The 19,989-nt window shown below is 45.1% G+C and overlaps 2 protein-coding genes across 2 annotated transcripts; both read left to right on the top strand.

The window, feature by feature from the left end:
* Positions 1-5,741: 5,741 nt before the first annotated feature.
* LOC127296655 (E3 ubiquitin-protein ligase WAV3) lies at positions 5,742-8,325 on the top strand. Its single transcript, XM_051326831.2, has 2 exons — positions 5,742-5,957; positions 6,201-8,325. The coding sequence occupies exons 1-2, from the start codon at positions 5,940-5,942 to the stop codon at positions 8,172-8,174; spliced, it is 1,992 nt and encodes a 663-aa protein (XP_051182791.1). The 5' UTR covers positions 5,742-5,939; the 3' UTR covers positions 8,175-8,325.
* Positions 8,326-18,031: 9,706 nt separating this feature from the next.
* On the top strand, positions 18,032-19,179 carry LOC127349136 (uncharacterized). Its single transcript, XM_051374916.2, has 2 exons — positions 18,032-18,673; positions 18,749-19,179. The coding sequence occupies exons 1-2, from the start codon at positions 18,455-18,457 to the stop codon at positions 19,127-19,129; spliced, it is 600 nt and encodes a 199-aa protein (XP_051230876.1). The 5' UTR covers positions 18,032-18,454; the 3' UTR covers positions 19,130-19,179.
* The last annotated feature ends 810 nt before the right edge of the window (positions 19,180-19,989 follow it).

Here is a 19,989-nt window from a genome sequence, read left to right as displayed (position 1 = left end):
AGACTGCACAGGATGGCACACTGAACTTGAGAGTACCGAGTTTTCCGAGTTGCGTAAACAACTTTTACTTCATCGGTTTCTGTTTCTGCAGGAGGGTCACCTAGCGGTGCATCAAGCACATATTGCAGATTTCCGCCAGAGAGGAAGATCCTCACATGACGGAACCAGTCGGTGAAATTGCTACCGTTGCTCTTAAGTTTCTCTTTCTCTAGGAACTGGTTAAAATTGATTGGGGACGCCATCTCTACAACATATATTTGCAAAAGTTTAGACTAAGTTTATGACAAATTAAGTTCAAATTTTAATTCAACATAATTAAAAATCTAGGTGAACTCCCACTCAAAACAATATCCCTCGCATTGTCTTAGTGATCACACGAACCAAATCCACCGCACCTAAGTCCGATCATCACGAGACAAGGTGTGATTTCAATGGCGAACACTCAAAGTGTTCATCATATCAACCATATGATTCATGCTCTACCTTTCGGTATCACGTGTTCCGAGACCATGTCTGTACATGCTAGGCTCGTCAAGGCCACCTTAGTATCCGCATGTGCAAAACTGTCTTGCACCCGTTGTATGCACTTGTTGATTCTATCACACCCGATCATCACGAGATGCTTCGAAACGACAAGTCTTGGCAACGGTGCTACTAAGGATGAACACTTTATTATCTTGAGATTTTAGTGAGGGATCATCTTATAATGCTACCGTCGCGATCTAAGCAAAATAAGATGCATAAAAGGATTAACATCACATGCAGTTCATATGTGATATGATATGGCCCTTTTGTCTTTGCGCATTTGATCTTCATCTCGAAAGCACGGACATGATCTCCATCATCTTCGGGCATGATCTCCATCATCGTCGGCGTAGCGTCAAGGTCAATGGCGCCGTCTTCATGATTGTCCTCCATGTAGCAACTATTACAACTACTTTGAAATACTACTCAACATGAAATTTAAAGACAACCATAAGGCTCCTGCCGGTTGCCACAATACAATAATGATCATCTCATACATATTCATCGTCACATTATGGCCATATCACATCACCAAACCCTGCAAAAACAAGTTAGACGTCTCTAATTTGGTTTGCATATTTTACGTGGTTTAGGGTTTTCGAGAGAGATCTAATCTACCTACGAACATGAACCACAACGTTGATACTAATGTTGTCAATAGAAGAGTAAATTGAATCTTCACTATAGTAGGAGAGACAGACACCCGCAAAGCCTCTTATGCAATACAAGTTGCATGTCGAACGAGGAACAAGTCTCATGAACGCGGTCATGTAAAGTTAGTCCGAGCCGCTTCATCCCACTATGCCACAAAGATGCAAAGTACTCAAACTAAAGATAACAAGAGCATCAACGCCCACAAAACCATTGTGTTCTACTCGTGCAACCATCTATGCATAGACACGGCTCTGATACCACTGTACGATAACGTTGCATAGAAAACAAAAATTTTCCTACCGCGAACACGCAATCCAAGCCAAGATGCAATCTAGAAGACGGTAGCAACGAGGGGATTATCGAGTCTCACCCTTGAAGAGATTCCAAAGCCTACAAGATGAGGCTCTTGTTGCTGCGGTAGACGTTCACTTGCCGCTTGCAAAAGCGCGTAGAAGATCTTGATCACGGCGCCACGAACGGGCAGCACCTCCGTACTCGGTCACACGTTCGGTTGTTGATGAAGACGACGTCCACCTCCCCGTTCCAGCGGGCAGCGGAAGTAGTAGCTCCTCCTGAATCCGACAGCACGACAGCGTGGTGTCGGTGGTGGTGGAGAAATCCGGCGGAGCTTCGCTAAGCGTGCGGGATGTGGTGGAGGAGAGAGGGCCGCTAGGGTTTGGGAGAGGGGGGCGCCGGCCACTAGGGGTGCGGCCACCTTGGTGGTTGTTAGGGTGGCCGGCCCCCTCCCCTTGGCCCTCATTATATAGGTGGAACACCCAAGAGTTGGTCTACAAGTCTTCGAATAAGACCCCAAACCAAAACCTTCCATAACACATGAAACCTACCCAAGCTAGGACTCCCACTAGAGGTGGGATTCCCACCCTTCCTTGGGAGGGGGTGGCCGGGCCCCCTTGGGGAGTCCACTTGGGACTCCTCCCCCTTTAGGGTTGGCCGGCCATGGAGGTGGAGTCCCTCCGGGACTCCGCCTTCCTTAGTGGTTTCTTCCGGACTTTTCTAGAACCTTCTAGAACCTTCCGGATCATTTTAAATCTTATAAAATGACTTCCTATATATGAATCTTATTCTCCGGACCATTCCGGGACTCCTCGTGATGTCCAGGATCTCATCCGGGACTCCGAACAAATATTCGAACTCCATTCCATATTCAAGTTCTACCATTTCAACATCCAACTTTAAGTGTGTCACCCTACGGTTCGCGAACTATGCGGACATGGTTGAGTACTCACTCCGACCAATAACCAATAGCGGGATCTGGAGATCCATAATGGCTCCCACATATTCAACGATGACTTTAGTGATCGAATGAACCATTCACATACGATACTAATTCCCTTTGTCACGCGATATTTTACTTGTCCGAGGCCGGTATCACTTCATACCTTGTTCAACCTCGTCTCCTGACAAGTACTCTTTACTCGTACCGTGGTATGTGGTCTCTTATGAACTTATTCATATGCTTGCAATACATTAGACGACATTCCACCGAGAGGGCCCAGAGTATATCTATCCGTCATCGGGATGGACAAATCCCACTGTTGATCCATATGCCTCAACTCATACTTTCCGGATACTTAATCCCACCTTTATAACCACCCATTTACGCAGTGGCGTTTGGTGTAATCAAAGTACCTTTCCGGTATAAGTGATTTACATGATCTCATGGTCATAAGGACTAGGTAACTATGTATCGAAAGCTTATAGCAAATAACTTAATGACGAGATCTTATGCTACGCTTAATTGGGTGTGTCCATTACATCATTCATACAATGATATAACCTTGTTATTAATAACATCCAATGTTCATGATTATGAAACTAATCATCCATTAATCAACAAGCTAGTTAAGAGGCATACTAGGGACTCTTTGTTGTTTACATATCACACATGTATCAATGTTTCGGTTAATACAATTATAGCATGGTATATAAACATTTATCATAAACATAAAGATATATAATAACCACTTTTATTATTGCTTCTTGGGCATATCTCCTTCAATATGATGATGAATAACAATCTGAACATAAATCTTGGTTCAATGGTTTCACTCAATAGCATCAATAACAAGTAGCAATACCGGGAGAGTTTCCCCTATCAAACAATCAAGATCCAACCCAAATTGTTACAGCGGTGACGATGTGCAGCGGTGGAGACAGCGGTGATGATGATGAAGATGATGGTGATGATGATGGAGATGATGTCCAGCTCGATGACGGTGACGATGGCGTCGATTTCCCCCTCCGGGAGGGAATTTCCCCGGCAGATTTCAGCCTGCCGGAGAGCTCTTTTCTCTCTGGTGTTTTCCGCCCCGCAGAGGCGGTTGTGACTCTTCGCGACTATCCTCTGGAGCTTAGGTTTTCGGGACGAAGATGTACGCGAAGGAGAGGAGGCCAGAGGGGGCTGTGGGCCCCCTCCTCACATGGTGGCGCGGCCAGGGCAGGGCCCGCGCCGGCCTATGAGGGGGGCCCATGGCGGCCCTCCTCGGATCCTCCTTCTGGCTCCCTTCGTCTTCTGGAAAAATAGGATTTTTCATATAATTTCTGTCAATTGTTGATCTTCCGAAATATTGCATTCTGACGGCGCTTTTTCCAGCAGAATCCTGACTCCGGTGCGCGATCCTCCAATAATCATGAAACATGCAAAATAGATGAAATAACATAAGTATCATCTCCAAATATGAAATATATCAATGAATAACAGCAAATTATGATATAAAATAGTGATGCAAAATGGACGTATCAGTGACCTGGTTGCGGTGGTTGCTTGCAGATTTTGGGGTCTCTGTTACGACACCCACTCCATTTTTGTCTGACAGTACAGGTGCTATCAGTATTGCACGTGATCCGGTCAAGCATGAGCTTACCAAGCATATTGGTGTTGATGCTTTTTATACACGTGCTCAGGTGCAGGCTCAGGTTGTTGCATTTCATTATGTGCCTTCAGATTTGCAGTTGGCGGATTTCTTTACAAAGGCACAAACCTGAGCGCAGCATGACTTCTTATTCTCCAAACTCAGTGTTGTGGATCCACCATGAGTTTGAGGGGGGATGTTAGATGTATATATTGTATATTGTAGTTTCCCCATATGTTAGGGGGCTTCCTGCATATTTGCACCTGTACCTGTACTATATATTGTGGCATTTGGCCCCCTGGTAATACAACAAGTCTATTACCCTAACAGTCATATGACTACACAGCCATAGTGTGGCTGAGGTGGCTCCACCACTGATAAACTACATCCTGACCCTCGAGCTCATCGCTGGCGGCTCAGCAAATCGGAGAAAAGATGCCTACCACCCGGTGGTTGATGGTCGGCCTCAGCCTGCCTGCTGGAACTTCTAACAGAAGGGTGCTCGAATCGAGCATTAGTGCTTTACCGGGACACTTCTTTCCTCCCAACCATTGTAGAAAACAAAGGCAGTTCTTTTTCCTTGAAGTGGTCGTCCCACTGTCCGGTGAGGCTTCACCTCGCGAACATATTGTGAAGGGAGTGCAGCGCGGGGATCCCCTATAGATAGTGGACATAGGTTAGTTCTAGGGTTAGTTGCTAAGGCTAGGTTCGGCTTTATGCCGGTGTCTCGGGAGGCCTCGATCTGGCCCATGCAACTTAGGAACCGACATGCGGCGGCATGGGTAGCTCCAGGGCAACGAGAGGGCAGAGAGAGGGGAAGACAGAAGGCGCCATGGAAATCAAATCATAACCGGCTACGTCGAGGAAGCGAGAAAGCGCTGGCTGAAAGCTCCCTTCCGCCAAGCTGGTGTCCACTTTGTCATAAACATGAAATGGTGGCTCGTACCGGGTATATTCAAGGTTTGGCCGTCGTTTTAAGTTTTCCCGCGGAAAAATTGCCATACGCGCCATTTGTTTTGTCTGAAATGGACCATTTCTCGGCTAAAATGGTAAAATAGTGGGTATTTTACGGTAGCGGATTTGCAAGATTGCCTATTGGAGAGTGACCTGTCGCTCATTCATGTGGATTTACCCTAGAATTTTCAATGCAAGACTCTGCTACTTCCAAAAGAAAGAGAACAAGAGATGGAGGAGCAAACGAACTGTCGGCATCTCGTCGTCGGATGACACAAAGTCGTGTTAAAGTAATGTTGGTGTTTAGGATATTATCTTTCTCCCAGCAAGATTATACCACCTCCATCCAAGATTTAAGGCTTATATTTTTTTGAAACGTTAAAGCAGTAAAATTTGACCAAAATTTCAGAATAATCTATCAATAAATATGATATTTTGAAGATAGTACATGAAAATATATTTCATTATCTATCTAATAATATTAATTTTGTATTTTACATTTTAATAATATTTGATAAAAACTTGATCAAACTTGACATAGTTTTTCTTTCTAAAAAAATATAGGTCTTAAGTCTTGGGATGGAAATAGTATATATATAACAACCTCAATTGCATCGACCCTCACTGTTTTCTGACGTTCTTTAGTTGCTTGACGCGGTGAAGTCTATGACTTAATGCCGAAGGACACGTAAAGAAGTACTACCAGTTCTGGGAAATTCAGCAAGTAGCATTATTTGGGCATCTGAGTCGGGGTCAAGCACGACGCGTCATCCACGACGATAATAAACATTGATATTACTAGCTTCCACAGGAAGCATCAGGGTCATTTTATGTCACTGCTACCCGGCTAACTTCTCCGTATCAATTTCCCTCACCCTCAGAAGAGAAAGAAACATCTTGTTCGTATCGATTTTCATCAAGAAGCTTGCAGCCATGGAAGGCCCTGACCAGGTAAAGGAATTCTTCGTTTCTCCCTTTTAGTTTGCTTCTGGTAGAAGATAGGTATGAGTAAACTCGAGTCAGTTAGACCTTATCTAGATAGAAACCCATGGTTTTTCTACTTGTTTGGTGCCAAATTCTGAAAATCGCATCTCTTGTGTCTCTGTGTTCATCGCATATTCGACATTTCGCTCCTGAATTAAATTAAGCACCTTAATGTTGTACTACGTACAGTACTAATTTGTTCGTGCTTAGACAAATCCTTGCGCCATCTGCCTCGGCAGCATGCGCGCCGGCGGTGGGCAGGCCACCTTCACGGCGGAGTGCTCCCACACCTTCCACTTCAGCTGCATCTCCACCAGCGTCGCGCACGGCAACCTCGTCTGCCCGCTCTGCAACGCGCAGTGGCGCGACCTGCCGTTCGTGCGGCCGACATCGGTGCCGCAACCGCCGCCCGGGCATATCCTGCAGCATCGGCAACCGCCGCCCGCGCATATCATGCAGCATCGGCAACCGCCGCCCGCGCATATCCTGCAGCGTCGGCAACTGCCCAACCCGACGTCGGATCCGGTCGTCGTCTTCGATGATGACGAGCAGGTGGAGCCGGTCTCTGGGCCGACGGGGAACCGGCAGACAGCTCCAGCCGGTGCAGCATCCAACGGAGCGGTGGTCGTCAATACGCACGCCGAGTGCTCGGCCGTCGCCAGGGACTCGTCCAGCGACAACTTCGCTGTGCTCGTGCACGTCAGGGCTCCCGGGATGATCGAAACCGATGCGGCGCCGCGCGCGCCGCTGGACCTCGTGACGGTGCTCGACGTGAGCGGCAGCATGAGCGGGCAGAAGCTGGCGCTGCTGAAGCAGGCGATGCGGTTCGTCGTCGACAACCTCGGCCCCAACGACCGCCTCTCCGTCGTGTCCTTCTCCTCCGATGCGCGCCGTGTGACCAGGCTCGCGCGCATGACGGACGCCGGAAAGGCTTCTTGCATCAGCACCGTGGAGTCCCTAGCGGCGCGCGGCGGCACCAACATCGCCGAGGGGCTCCGCACGGCCGCAAAGGTGCTCGACGAGCGCCGGCACAGGAACCCTGTTTCCAGCGTGGTGCTCCTCTCCGACGGCCAGGACACCTACACCTCGGTGACACGACGGGGCGGCGGGGCCAACTACGAGGCGCTCGTCCCGCCATCCTTTCTGCGTACCGACGGCGAGTGGTCGGCGCCGATCCACACGTTCGGGTTTGGCAACGACCACGACGCGGCGGCGATGCACGTAATCGCCGAGTCGACAGGCGGCACGTTCTCGTTCATTGAGAACGAGGCGGTGATCCAGGACGCGTTCGCGCAGTGCATCGGCGGGCTGCTCTCCGTCGTGGTTCAGGAGGCGCGCATCGCTGTCACGTGCGTGCATCCGGGAGTCCGTGTCATTTCGGTCAGGTCAGGCCGCTATGAGAGCCGCGTCGATGAGGACGGCCGCGCCGCCACGGTCCGGGTCGGGGAGCTGTACGCGGACGAGGAGAGGCGTTTCCTGCTGTTCCTGGCGGTGCCAAGAGCCGAAGCGGCAGACGGCAACAACACTATGTGTCTGGTGAAAGTGGTCTGCAGCTACAAAGACGCGGCGACCGGCGGGGACGTGAGTGTGACGGCGGAGGACGTGGTGGTGGCTAGGCCAGAGAACGCGGGGGACACAGCGAGATCAGTGGAGGTGGAGCGGGAGCGTCTGCGGGTGGAGGCGGCGGAGGACATCGCTGCGGCGAGGGCGGCGGCGGAGCGGGGCGCGCACGAGGAGGCAGTAGGGATACTCGAGAACCGGCAGCGCGTGGTGGCGCAGTCAGGGGACGGCGACGCGGTGATCGTGGCGCTGGGCGCCGAGCTGCTGGACATGCGCGAGCGCGTGTCGAGCCGGCAGAGCTACTTGCGCTCCGGGCGGGCGTACATGCTCGCCGGGATGAGCGCGCACGCGCAGCAGCGCGCCAACTCGAGGCAGATGATGCAGGAGCCGGTTAATCAATCTGCGAACTCGGACGGTCTTCCCAGAATGGTGTCATTTCGCGCGGTCGGCTCGGCGGCGGTGCAGGACGAGGCGACGTTGTCGTACTCGACGCCGGCAATGCGCGCCATGCTTCTGCGCTCCAGGAATGCGTCCGCCATGCAGGAGCCGGTTAATCAATCTGAGAAGCAGTCCACGGTTGGAGACGATGCACAGAGCTCTCAACCAGAAGCCAATAAGACGTAACCAGAAGCCAGCATTCATGTTACGAGTTGTCATTTCGAAAATGGACGTCGTGTTTTCATTTTACTGCAAGTAATTTGGAGTTTGTTTCTCTTGTATGGATGGCCTTAATCATTATGCTCCTTTGTCTAAGAATGAAAACAAAGTTTAGTAATTTGGAGTTATGTTATCGCGAACTATTCAACTATTCTTCAAACGAGACCACAGCATACTCCCTTTGTTCTTAAATAAATAGACATTTATCCAAAAGAGTGTACTTTTACCCTTTTCATGCACTTTAAAATGTTTCTCTCATCACACATTGATGTCTACGGATGCTTCTATTCTTGTAGACAGTGTTGGGCCTCCAAGAGCAGAGGTTTGTAGAACAGCAGCAAGTTTCCCTTAAGTGGATCACCCAAGGTTTATCGAACTCAGGGAGGAAGAGGTCAAAGATATCCCTCTCATGCAACCCTGCAACCACAAAGCAAGAAGTCTCTTGTGTCCCCAACACACCTAATAAGTGCACTAGTTCGGCGAAGAGATAGTGAAATACAGGTGGTATGAATAAGTATGAGCAGTAGCAACAGCACCAGAAAAGTGCTTTGCTGTCCAGGACTGGCGTGTGGTTGATGGTGGTAATATTGCAGGCAGTAGAAACGCAGTAAAACAGTAAACAAGCAGCGATAGCAGTATTTAGGAACAAGGCCTAGGGATCATACTTTCACTAGTGGACACTCTCAACATTGATCACATAACAGAATAAATAGATAGATGCTAGACTCTACACCCTCTTGTTGGATGATGAACACCACTAACTGTGTAGGATTACACGAACCCTCAATGCCGGAGTTAACAAGCTCCACAATATTCGATGTTCATATTTAAATAACCTTAGAGTGCATGATAGATCAACATAATCAAACCAAGTACTAACATAGCATGCACACTGTCACCTTCACGCTACGAAAGGAGGCATAGATCACATCAATACTATCATAGCAATAGTTAACTTCATAATCTACAAGAAATCACAATCATAGCCTACGCCAAGTACTAACACGATGCACACACTGTCACCATTACACCGTGCATGAGGAATAAACTACTTTAATAACATCACTAGAGTAGCACACAGATAAATTGTGATACAAAACACATTGCAATCATAAAGAGATATAAATAAGCACTTCACTATGCCATTCATAACAGTGAATAAGTATTATGTGAAATATAGCCTAAGAGACCCACACGGTGCACACACTGTCACCTTTACACACGTGGGACAAGGAGTCTCCGGAGATCACATAAGTAAAATCCACTTGACTAGCATAATGACATCTAGATTACAAGCATCATCATATAAATCTCAATCATGTAAGGCAGCTCATGAGATTATTGTATTGAAGTACATAGGGAGAGAGATGAACCACATAGCTACCGGTACAGCCCCGAGCCTCGATGGAGAACTACTCCCTCCTCATGGGAGACAGCAGCGGTGATGAAGATGGCGGTGGTGTTGATGGAGAAGCCTTCCGGGGGCACTTCCCCGTCCCGGCGGCGTGCAGGAACGGAGACTCCTGTCCCCCAGATCTTGGCTTCGCGATGGCGGTAGCTCTGGATGGTTTGTCGTACCGTGACTTTTCCGTATCGAGGTTTTAGGTCGAGGACCTTTATATAGGCGAAGAGGCAGCGTCAGAGGGTCGAAGAGGCGGTGAGATGATAGGGCGGCGCGGCCAGGGCCTGGGCCGCGCCGGCCTACCTCCTGGGCCCAACAGGGCTCCCCTCTGGCGACTCTCGGGTGTTCTGGAAGCTTCGTGGAAAAATAGGATGCTGGGCGTTGATTTCGTCCGATTCCGAGAATATTTCCTTACTAGGATTTCTGAAACCAAAAACAGTAGAAAACAGCAACTGGCCCTTCGGCATCTCGTCAATAGGTTAGTTCCGGAAAATGCATAAATATGACATAAAGTATGCATAAAACATGTAGATATCATCAATAATGTGGCATGGAACATAAGAAATTATCGATATGTCGGAGACGTATCAGCATCCCCAAGCTTAGTTTCTGCTCGTCCCGAGCAGGTAAACGATAAACAAAGATAATTTCTGGAGTGACATGCCATCATAACCTTGATCATACTATTGTAAGCATATGTAATGAATGCAGCGATCAAAACAATGTAAATGACATGAGTAAACAAATGAATCATAAAGCAAAGACTTTTCATGAATAGTACTTCAAGACAAGCATCAATAAGTCTTGCATAAGAGTTAACTCATAAAGCAATAATTCAAAGTAAAGGCATTGAAGCAACACAAAGGAAGATTAAGTTTCAGCGGTTGCTTTCAACTTATAACATGTATATCTCATGGATAGTTGTCAATGCAAAGTAATATAATAAGTGCAATATGCAAGTATGTAGGAATCAATGCACAGTTCACACAAGTGTTTGCTTCTTGAGGTGGAGAGAAATAGGTAAACTGACTCAACATGAAAGTAAAAGAATGGCCCTTCGCAGAGGGAAGCATCGATTGCTATATTTGTGCTAGAGCTTTGGTTTTGAAAACAAGAAACAATTTTGTCAATGGTAGTAATAAAGCATATGTGTTATGTAAATTATATCCTACAAGTTGCAAGCCTCATGCATAGTAAACTAATAGTGCCCGCACCTTGTCCTAATTAGCTCGGATTACCTGGATTATCATCGCAATGCATATGTTTTAACCAAGTGTCACAGAGGGGTACCTCTAAGGAGAAAGCTCGCATTGGATTTCTCTCTATTGATTATTCTCAACTTAGACATCCATACCGGGACAACATAGACAACAGATAATGGACTCCTCTTTAATGCTTAAGCATTCAACAATTATTAATTTTCTCATATGAGATTGAGGATATTTGTCCAAAACTGAAACTTCCACCATGGATCATGGCTTTAGTTAGTGGCCCAATGTTCTTCTCTAACATTATGCAATGCTCTAACCTTCTAGCGGTAAATCTCCCTTACTTCAGACAAGACGAACATGCATAGCAACTCACATGATATTCAATAAAGAGTAGTTGATGGCGTCCCCAGGAACATGGTTATCGCACAACAAGCAACTTAATAAGAGATAAAGTGCATAAGTACATATTCAATACCACAATAGTTTTTAGGCTATTTGTCCCATGAGCTATATATTGTAAAGGTGAAGGATAGAAATTTAAAGGTAGCACTCAAGCAATTTACTTTGGAATGGCGGAGAAATACCATGTAGTAGGTAGGTATGGTGGACACAAATGGCATAGTTATTGGCTCAAGGATTTGGATGCATGAGAAGTATTCCCTCTCGATACAAGGCTTAGGCTAGCAAGGTTATTTGAAACAAACACAAGGATGAACCGGTGCAGCAAAACTCACATAAAATACATATTGTAAACATTATAAGACTCTACACCGTCTTCCCTGTTGTTCAAACTCTTTACTAGAAATTATCTAGACCTTAGAGAGACCAATTATGCAAACCAAATTTTAGCAAGCTCTATGTATTTCTTCATTAATAAGTGCAAAGTATATGATGCAAGAGCTTAAACATGAGCACAACAATTGCCAAGTATCACATTATCCAAGATATTTTAGCAATTACTACATGTAGCATTTCCCGATTCCAACCATATAACAAATTAACGAAGCAGTTTCAACCTTCGCCATGAGAATTAAAGGCTAAGAACACATGTGTTCATACGAACCAGCGGAGCGTGTCTCTCTCCCACACAAGCATTTATTCAAACAAAAACAAAAACAAGAAACATACAGACGCTCCAAGTAAAGTACATAAGATGTGACCGAATAAAAATATAGTTTCAAGAGAAGGAACCTGATAATTTGTCGATGAAGAAGGGGATGCCTTGGGCATCCCCAAGCTTAGATGCTTGAGTCTTCTTGAAATATGCAGGGATGAACCACCGGGGCATCCCCAAGCTTAGACCTTTCACTCTTCTTGATCATATTGTATCATCCTCCTCTCTTGTCCCTTGAAAACTTCCTCCACACCAAACTCGAAACAAACTCATTAGAGGGTTAGTGCATAATCAAAAACTCACATGTTCAGAGGTGACACAATCATTCTTAACACTTCTGGACATTTCTCAAAGCTACTGGAAGTTAATGGAATAAAGAAATCCATCCCACATAGCAAAAGAAGCAATGCGAAATAAAAGGCAGAATCTGTCAAAACAGAACAGTCCGTAAAGACGAATTTTATTGAGGCACCAGACTTGCTCAAATGAAAATGCTTAAATTGAATGAAAGTTGAGTACATATCTGAGGATCACTCACGTAAATTGGTATAATTTTCTGAGTTACCTACAGAGAATTAGGCCCAGATTCGTGACAGCAAAGAAATCTGTTTCTGCGCAGTAATCCAAATCTAGTATGAACCTTACTATCAACGACTTTACTTTGCACAATAATGCACAAAACTAAGATAAAGAGAGGTTGCTACAGTAGTAAACAACTTCCAAGACACAAAATAAAAACAAAGTTACTGTAGCAAAATAAACACATGGGTTATCTCCCAAGAAGTTCTTTCTTTATAGCCATTAAGATGGGCTCAACAGTTTTAATGATGCACTCGCAAGAAATAGTATTTGAAGCAAAAGAGAGCATCAAGCAGAAAATTAGAAACACATTTAAATCTAACATGCTTCCTATGAAAAGGAATCTTGTAAATAAACAAGTTCATAAAGAGCAAAGTGACAAGCATAGGAAGATAAAACAAGTATAGCTTCAAAAATTTAAGCACATAGAGATGCATTTTAGTAACATGAAAATTTCTACAACCATATTTTCCTCTCTCATAATAACTTTCAGTAGCAACATGAGCAAACTCAACAATATAACTATCACATAAAGCATTCTTATCATGAGTCTCATGCATAAAATTATTACTCTCCACATAAGCATAATCAATTTTATTAGTTGTAGTGGGAGCAAATTCAACAAAGTAGCTATCATTATTATTCTCATCAAGTGTAGGAGGCATAGTATAATCATAATCAAATTTATCCTCCATAACAGGCAGCAACAAAAGACTACTATCATTATAATCATCATAAATAGGAGGTAAAGTATCATCAAAGTAAATTTTCTCCTCAATGCTTGGGGGACTAAAAAGATCATGCTCATCAAAGCCAGCTTCCCCAAGCTTAGAATTTTCCATAGCATTAGCAACAATAGTGTTCAAAGCATTCATATTAATAACATTCCCATTAGCATGCATATAAAGTTCCATGGGTTTTTTAATTCTCTCTTCAAAAACATCATGTCCTAATTCAAGATAAAGTTCATAAAGATCTCTCATATTTTTGTTGTTTTCCATTATGCCTAACTAGTGTAAACAAGAAACAAAAAGATGCAATTGCAGGATCTAAAGGAAATAGCTTCGAGCACAAACACAATGGCGCCAGAAAATTACTGTTACCTGGAACCGGAGTATGAGTGCCTTTTACCTTTCCTCCCCGGCAACGGCGCCAGAAAAGTGCTTGATGTCTACGGGTGCTTCTATTCTTGTAGACAGTGTTGGGCCTCCAAGAGCAGAGGTTTGTAGAACAGCAGCAAGTTTCCCTTAAGTGGATCACCCAAAGTTTATCGAACTCAGGGAGGAAGAGGTCAAATATATCCCTCTCATGCAACCCTGCAACCACAAAGGAAGAAGTCTCTTGTGTCCCCAACACACCTAATAGGTGCACTAGTTCGGCGAAGAGATAGTGAAATACAGGTGGTATGAATAAATATGAGCAGTAGCAATGGCACCAGAAAAGTGCTTTGCTATCCAGGATTGGCGTGTGGTTCATGGTGGTAATATTGCAGGCAGTAGAAACGCAGTAAAACAGTAAACAAGCAGCGATAGCAGTATTTAGGAACAAGGCCTAGGGATCATACTTTCACTAGTGGACACTCTCAACATTGATCACATAACAGAATAAATAGATAGATGCTAGACTCTACACCCTCTTGTTGGATGATGAACACCACTAACTGTGTAGGATTACACGAACCCTCAATGCCGGAGTTAACAAGCTCCACAATATTCGATGTTCATATTTAAATAACCTTAGAGTGCATGACAGATCAACATAACCAAACCAAGTACTAACATAGCATGCACACTGTCACCTTCACGCTACGAAAGGAGGCATAGATCACATCAATACTATCATAGCAATAGTTAACTTCATAATCTACAAGAGATCACAATCATAGCCTACGCCAAGTACTAACACGATGCACACACTGTCACCATTACACCGTGCAGGAGGAATAAACTACTTTAATAACATCACTAGAGTAGCACACAGATAAATTGTGATACAAAACACATTGCAATCATAAAGAGATATAAATAAGCACTTCACTATGCCATTCATAACAGTGAATAAGTATTCTGTGAAATATAGCCTAAGAGACCCACACTGTGCACACACTGTCACCTTTACACACGTGGGACAAGGAGTCTCCGGAGATCACATAAGTAAAATCCACTTGACTAGCATAATGACATCTAGATTACAAGCATCATCATATGAATCTCAATCATGTAAGGCAGCTCATGAGATTATTGTATTGAAGTACATAGGGAGAGAGATGAACCACATAGCTACCGGTACAGCCCCGAGCCTCGATGGAGAACTACTCCCTCCTCATGGGAGACAGCAGCGGTGATGAAGATGGCGGTGGTGTTGATGGAGAAGCCTTCCGGGGGCACTTCCCCGTCCCGGCGGCGTGCAGGAACGGAGACTCCTGTCCCCCAGATCTTGGCTTCGCGATGGCGGCAGCTCTGGATGGTTTGTCGTACCGTGACTTTTCCGTATCGAGGTTTTAGGTCGAGGACCTTTATATAGGCGAAGAGGCGGCGTCAGAGGGTCGAAGAGGCGGTGAGATGATAGGGCGGCGCGGCCAGGGCCTGGGCCGCGCCGGCCTACCTCCTGGGCCCACCAGGGCTCCCCTCTGGCGACTCTCGGGTGTTCTGGAAGCTTCGTGGAAAAATAGGATGCTGGGCGTTGATTTCGTCCGATTCCGAGAATATTTCCTTACTAGGATTTCTGAAACTAAAAACAGTAGAAAACAGCAACTGGCCCTTCGGCATCTCGTCAATAGGTTAGTTCCGGAAAATGCATAAATATGACATAAAGTATGCATAAAACATGTAGATATCATCAATAATGTGGCATGGAACATAAGAAATTATCGATACGTCGGAGACGTATCACACATGAATCAAGACCAATAATATTTAGCAATTGTCTTCTTGATTTTTCCATGCATGTAACTCTTGGATGTGGTGAAATCTATATCTCTTATAAAGCAAAACCCCACTAGAGGGGGCTGCCCTAGCTAGCGCTCGAGCGCTAGGGAGGGAATGAGCGCTCAGTTTTCAACCAAATTTTTTTTCTATTTTTGGCAAAAATTTGGACTATAGTGAAGGCTATTAAGGGAAAGTTTTGCATGCATGTAGAAACAGACGAATTTGATGATGTAAGCGATAATCTTTCCGAATTTGAAAATTTAAAATGTTTTATCTCACAAACGACAACTCCGATTTAAGACCTATTTTCACCTATGAGCCGGTCTCGTCGAGATCTTCAAAACTAGCACTCATGTTAATATGTTTCGACGACTTTTTTTCGGGCTAAAAGTTATCAACCTTTTCTATTTGAATAATCAACCCCCCGTAATTGAGTGATCAACGGTAAATGTATAAAATTATCAACCTGATGCAGACTATTTAGAAAAAGTTCTGCATGCATGCACAAAATAGACGAATTTGCTGATGTCAGCGGAATCTTTTCCAAATTTGAAAGTTCAAAACGTTTTAACTTTCAAACGACAACTCCAAATTAAGATCCGCTTTCACCAATAAATTCATCTCGACGAGATCTTCAAAACTAGCACTCATGTTAATATGTTTCGACAAACTTTTTTTCTGACTAAAAGTTATCAACCCTTTCTATTTGAATAATCAACCCCTCCGTATTTGAGTGATCAACGGTAAATGTATAAAATTATCAACCTGGTGCAGACTATTGAGAAAAAATTCTGCATGCATGCACAAAATAGACGAATTTGCTGATGTCAGCGGAATCTTTTCCAAATTGTTTAATTCAAAATGTTTTAACTTTCAAACGACAACTCCAAATTAAAATCCGCTTTCACCAATAAATCCGTTTCGACGAGATCTTCAAAACTAGCACCCATAGGTTTCCTAGCCTCGGTGTCTGCTACCGAAAGAGAGAATCGGTCTAAGGGTTGAAATCTTTCGAGAAACTTTTTTTCGGGCTAAAAGTTATCAAGCCTCTCTATTTGAATAATGAGGATATATTCATGAAATATGATGATTCTACCTGTTTGAGCTGGAAGGAAATACTAAGTCAAATTGATGATTATTATCAGGTGAATTTATTCCTAGTCGAAAATAGTACTTTGATATCTGAGAATAATATACTACCTAAATTATTGTATTATTATTTAACTAGATTTGAGGTATATTGGAATGGCGCCAGCGGGAGGAGAGGGAGGACGGCGACCATGAAGCGACCAGTACCTGGAGCTAGTTAAAGTGTACTAGTTTGAGAAGATGGAAGCAAATGCAAGTTAAATGGATGAAGGCAAAATATGCATGCAAAAACTGATCATATGCATGTTACGTTGTTGCTATCCATCTACCATTTGCATGGAGCATGCAGGTGCAACACCAGGTACAAGGATGACACGATTACGTACCAGCTTCAAACTTGTCCAAGTTAATTAAATGGGGCCCAACAAATATGCATGTAGCAGGCTTCTACTCGTGAATTGCTTGGCCGATCGGCCATGTTCACTGGCGTTAGGAAATAACGTACGTCTTCGATCGGCTCACGTGTGAAGGCCTCGGCGCCCTCCTCCATAAATAGCTAGCAGTATTGTAATTTTAGGGTTAGACAATGTTTTAGACAAAAATATATTTAGTTGAATTGCTATACGCAGTCCTCTGAAATTATACTCTCCAATTCGTATCGATCTGGAGTTTTACTGAAAGTATTCGTGTGATCTGCTGTTCCACTGGGAATTAGAAGATTGCAACATACCGTTCGTGGTCGGCAGCTACGTGCGCAAGCGTGTGGTGTTGCGAATATCCATAGGGTTGAAAATCTGTTGCACTGGCAGCGGGGGAACATCCGGAGAGTTCGAGGGCATCTCGCGAGTTATCATCCACCATCTACCATCGCTCAACGAGAAGATCGGGCCACCCCTTATCATCTTGGTATCAGAGCACCAGGTTTACTTGGTGAGCATCCACAAAATTTATCCCTATATTAGTTTTTTGTTTTCTCCTATACAGAAAAAAAAACCCACAAAAATATTTGCCATAACCCTAGATTGTATGTGTTCATCTGTTTTAGTTGCTGATCGTAGTCTTTCCTTTTGCATAATTTTTTTTTCTTCCGATCTGAGTCGTAGTTTGCGTCTAGGTTCTATGTTCATCTAGTTTTGTCGTCGGAGTCTTAATCGAGCTAGGAGCTTCCATCTCATCTGGGTGCACAACACGTTCTTGTGTTTTCATTGATCAAGGCAGGATCACGTGGGTTACGTCTTTTCCTTGTTTACTTTTTACATGCGTGGAAGAAGGTGCCGCACTTGAATTCTTTGGACTGCTGCTGTAAACCTGCCGTGTGACCCATCAAGTCGCTGCCACTCATCTATGCGAATTTTTTTTAAATAATACACTTTTTAATATTAATTCCAGGAATAATAGCCGTTTTCAGCAAATTTCAGAAATAATACACCGTCGGGGTGGTGGAACCCGAAATTACGAAATCGGGTTTGAGGAACCCAAAATTACGAAATCGGGGTTGGGGAACCCGAAAATAAGATTCTTCTGCGCCTTCTGCGCCGTGATGGAAAAAGAAAAATAAAAAAAGCAGTAATCGGGGTGGTTGAACCCGATTTCTGAAAATCGGGCAAGTTGAACCCGATACCTAATAATCGGGCAATTTGAACCCGACTTCAATAAATCGGGTTTATTGAACCCGATTTTCTGCCCAGCACGAAATTTTCCCGCCTTTTCGCGTTCGCACCGCCGTGTTTCCCTCCCGCCTTTGCCGCCACCCTTCCCGCCACTTCTTCCCGCCACTCCTTCCCGCCATCATCTCCCGCCACTATCTCCCGCTAAATTTTCCCGCCACACTGTCGAATTTTTGCCTATAAAAGCAGGCATCGCTACTCTGGATTGCACAAGTTCTTGTATCTCTATTTTATCCCGTTTGCTCACTCTTAGCCATCATGAGTGTGCCGTGCTCTGACCAGGAGTTTAGGCCGGTGAAGGCGAAGGCTGCAAGTTTACCCCCGGGTGTGACTGCGGAGCGTTGTTGGTGCGGCCGTGTTGCTAAGGTTAAGCAGGTGGAGGATTTCTCCGACCAGTTCGGCATGAAATTTTTCATGTGTGCGAGCTATGAGCATGATCCACCCCGTAGTTCAGCTTCATCGTCCACCAGGCCGCCGGTATGTTTCGACATAATTGTATGTTGGCTTAAATTTGTTTGTGAATTTGATTTAATCTTACTGTTTGTGTTGTAGTCTCCCCCGCCCCTATGCAAATGGTTTCACTGGATAGACACGGAGCAGCCGGATTGGGCGCGCGAGGAGGTTGAGGAGAAACAGCGCCGTGCGTGGGCAACGTTCTTTGAGGAGGAGCGTTGGGAAAAGGTTCGTGCTAATGAGAAAGCAGAGCGAGAGAGGCAGATACAGAAACTAAGGGCGGAACAAGCTCGTAACCGAGAGGTGAATCAGAAGAGGATGGATGATGAGGCTGCACGTAGGTTTGCAGACGAAGAGGTTCGCAGGGAGGCTCGTGAAGCGGAAAGGAAGAGACTAAGGGAAAGAGCTGCTGAAGCGCAAGCGGCAGAAGAACGCGGCGACAAGTCTGGAAAATGGCCACGGTGGACGCAGGGAAAGTAGTGTGATGTGTCGTATTGGCTATGTATCTTAATTTCAGTTGTATCTTAAATTCCGTTGTATTGGCTCAGCAATGAGAGAAAACGCTGCTGGCCAAAGAGCAAACGAGAGAGAGAAAGCAGATGAACTGAGGCTGAAGGAGGAAGAAGAAGGGCAGAGCGCTCGGGCGAGGCAGCAGCGCGCGCGACGCATTTAATATCGCCTCGATTCGGGGTCGTCCTGCCCGACTCGGGCTCAGCGTGCCCGAAGTTACGGCCTCGGGATTCTCCGCCCCGACAGCATCTGCTCCTGTCCAGGGGACAGTCCGACACGGGCCTTCGGTGGCCGACACCCACGCTTCGGGGAGGAGCACCCCGAAATTGGCCTGACACGGCAGATTCGCCTCGTCTCGGGCTCCTCAAACCCGATTTTGTAAATTCGGGTTCCCCCACCCGGACGGTGTATTATTTCTGAAATTAGCTGAAAACGAATATTATTTCTGGAATTAATATTAAAAAGTGTATTATTTAAAAAAAATTCGCCTCATCTATCGCCATTGTTGCGCTCGCTGTTCCGCGTGGAAAAATTTCGTCGCTCGCCCTAACCCCCACCGAGTCATCGCCTGACGCGCGCGTGTTGTTGCTGTCCGAGTCTAGATTTCATAGATCACACGTTTCGTTAATCTGAGTCTTCCTTTTTGAGAGCCATACGTATAAGCCAATCTCTATTTGCGTATAGAACTTTCCCACGAGACTAGTAATTTTAACGCTCAAGGGCTGCTCACGTTTTAGGTTGTAAAGTGCATATTATATTTGGCAGACTATTCTTTTTACTCCTGTGATTAACTTGTGTGGCATGGTTCAGAAAAAAAAAGAGAGAAAAAA

This window comes from Lolium perenne, chromosome 4 (genome assembly GCF_019359855.2).
Source record: "Lolium perenne isolate Kyuss_39 chromosome 4, Kyuss_2.0, whole genome shotgun sequence".
In the NCBI taxonomy this organism is placed as follows: Eukaryota; Viridiplantae; Streptophyta; class Magnoliopsida; order Poales; family Poaceae; genus Lolium; species Lolium perenne.
This window is presented reverse-complemented; position numbering and strand designations above follow the sequence as displayed.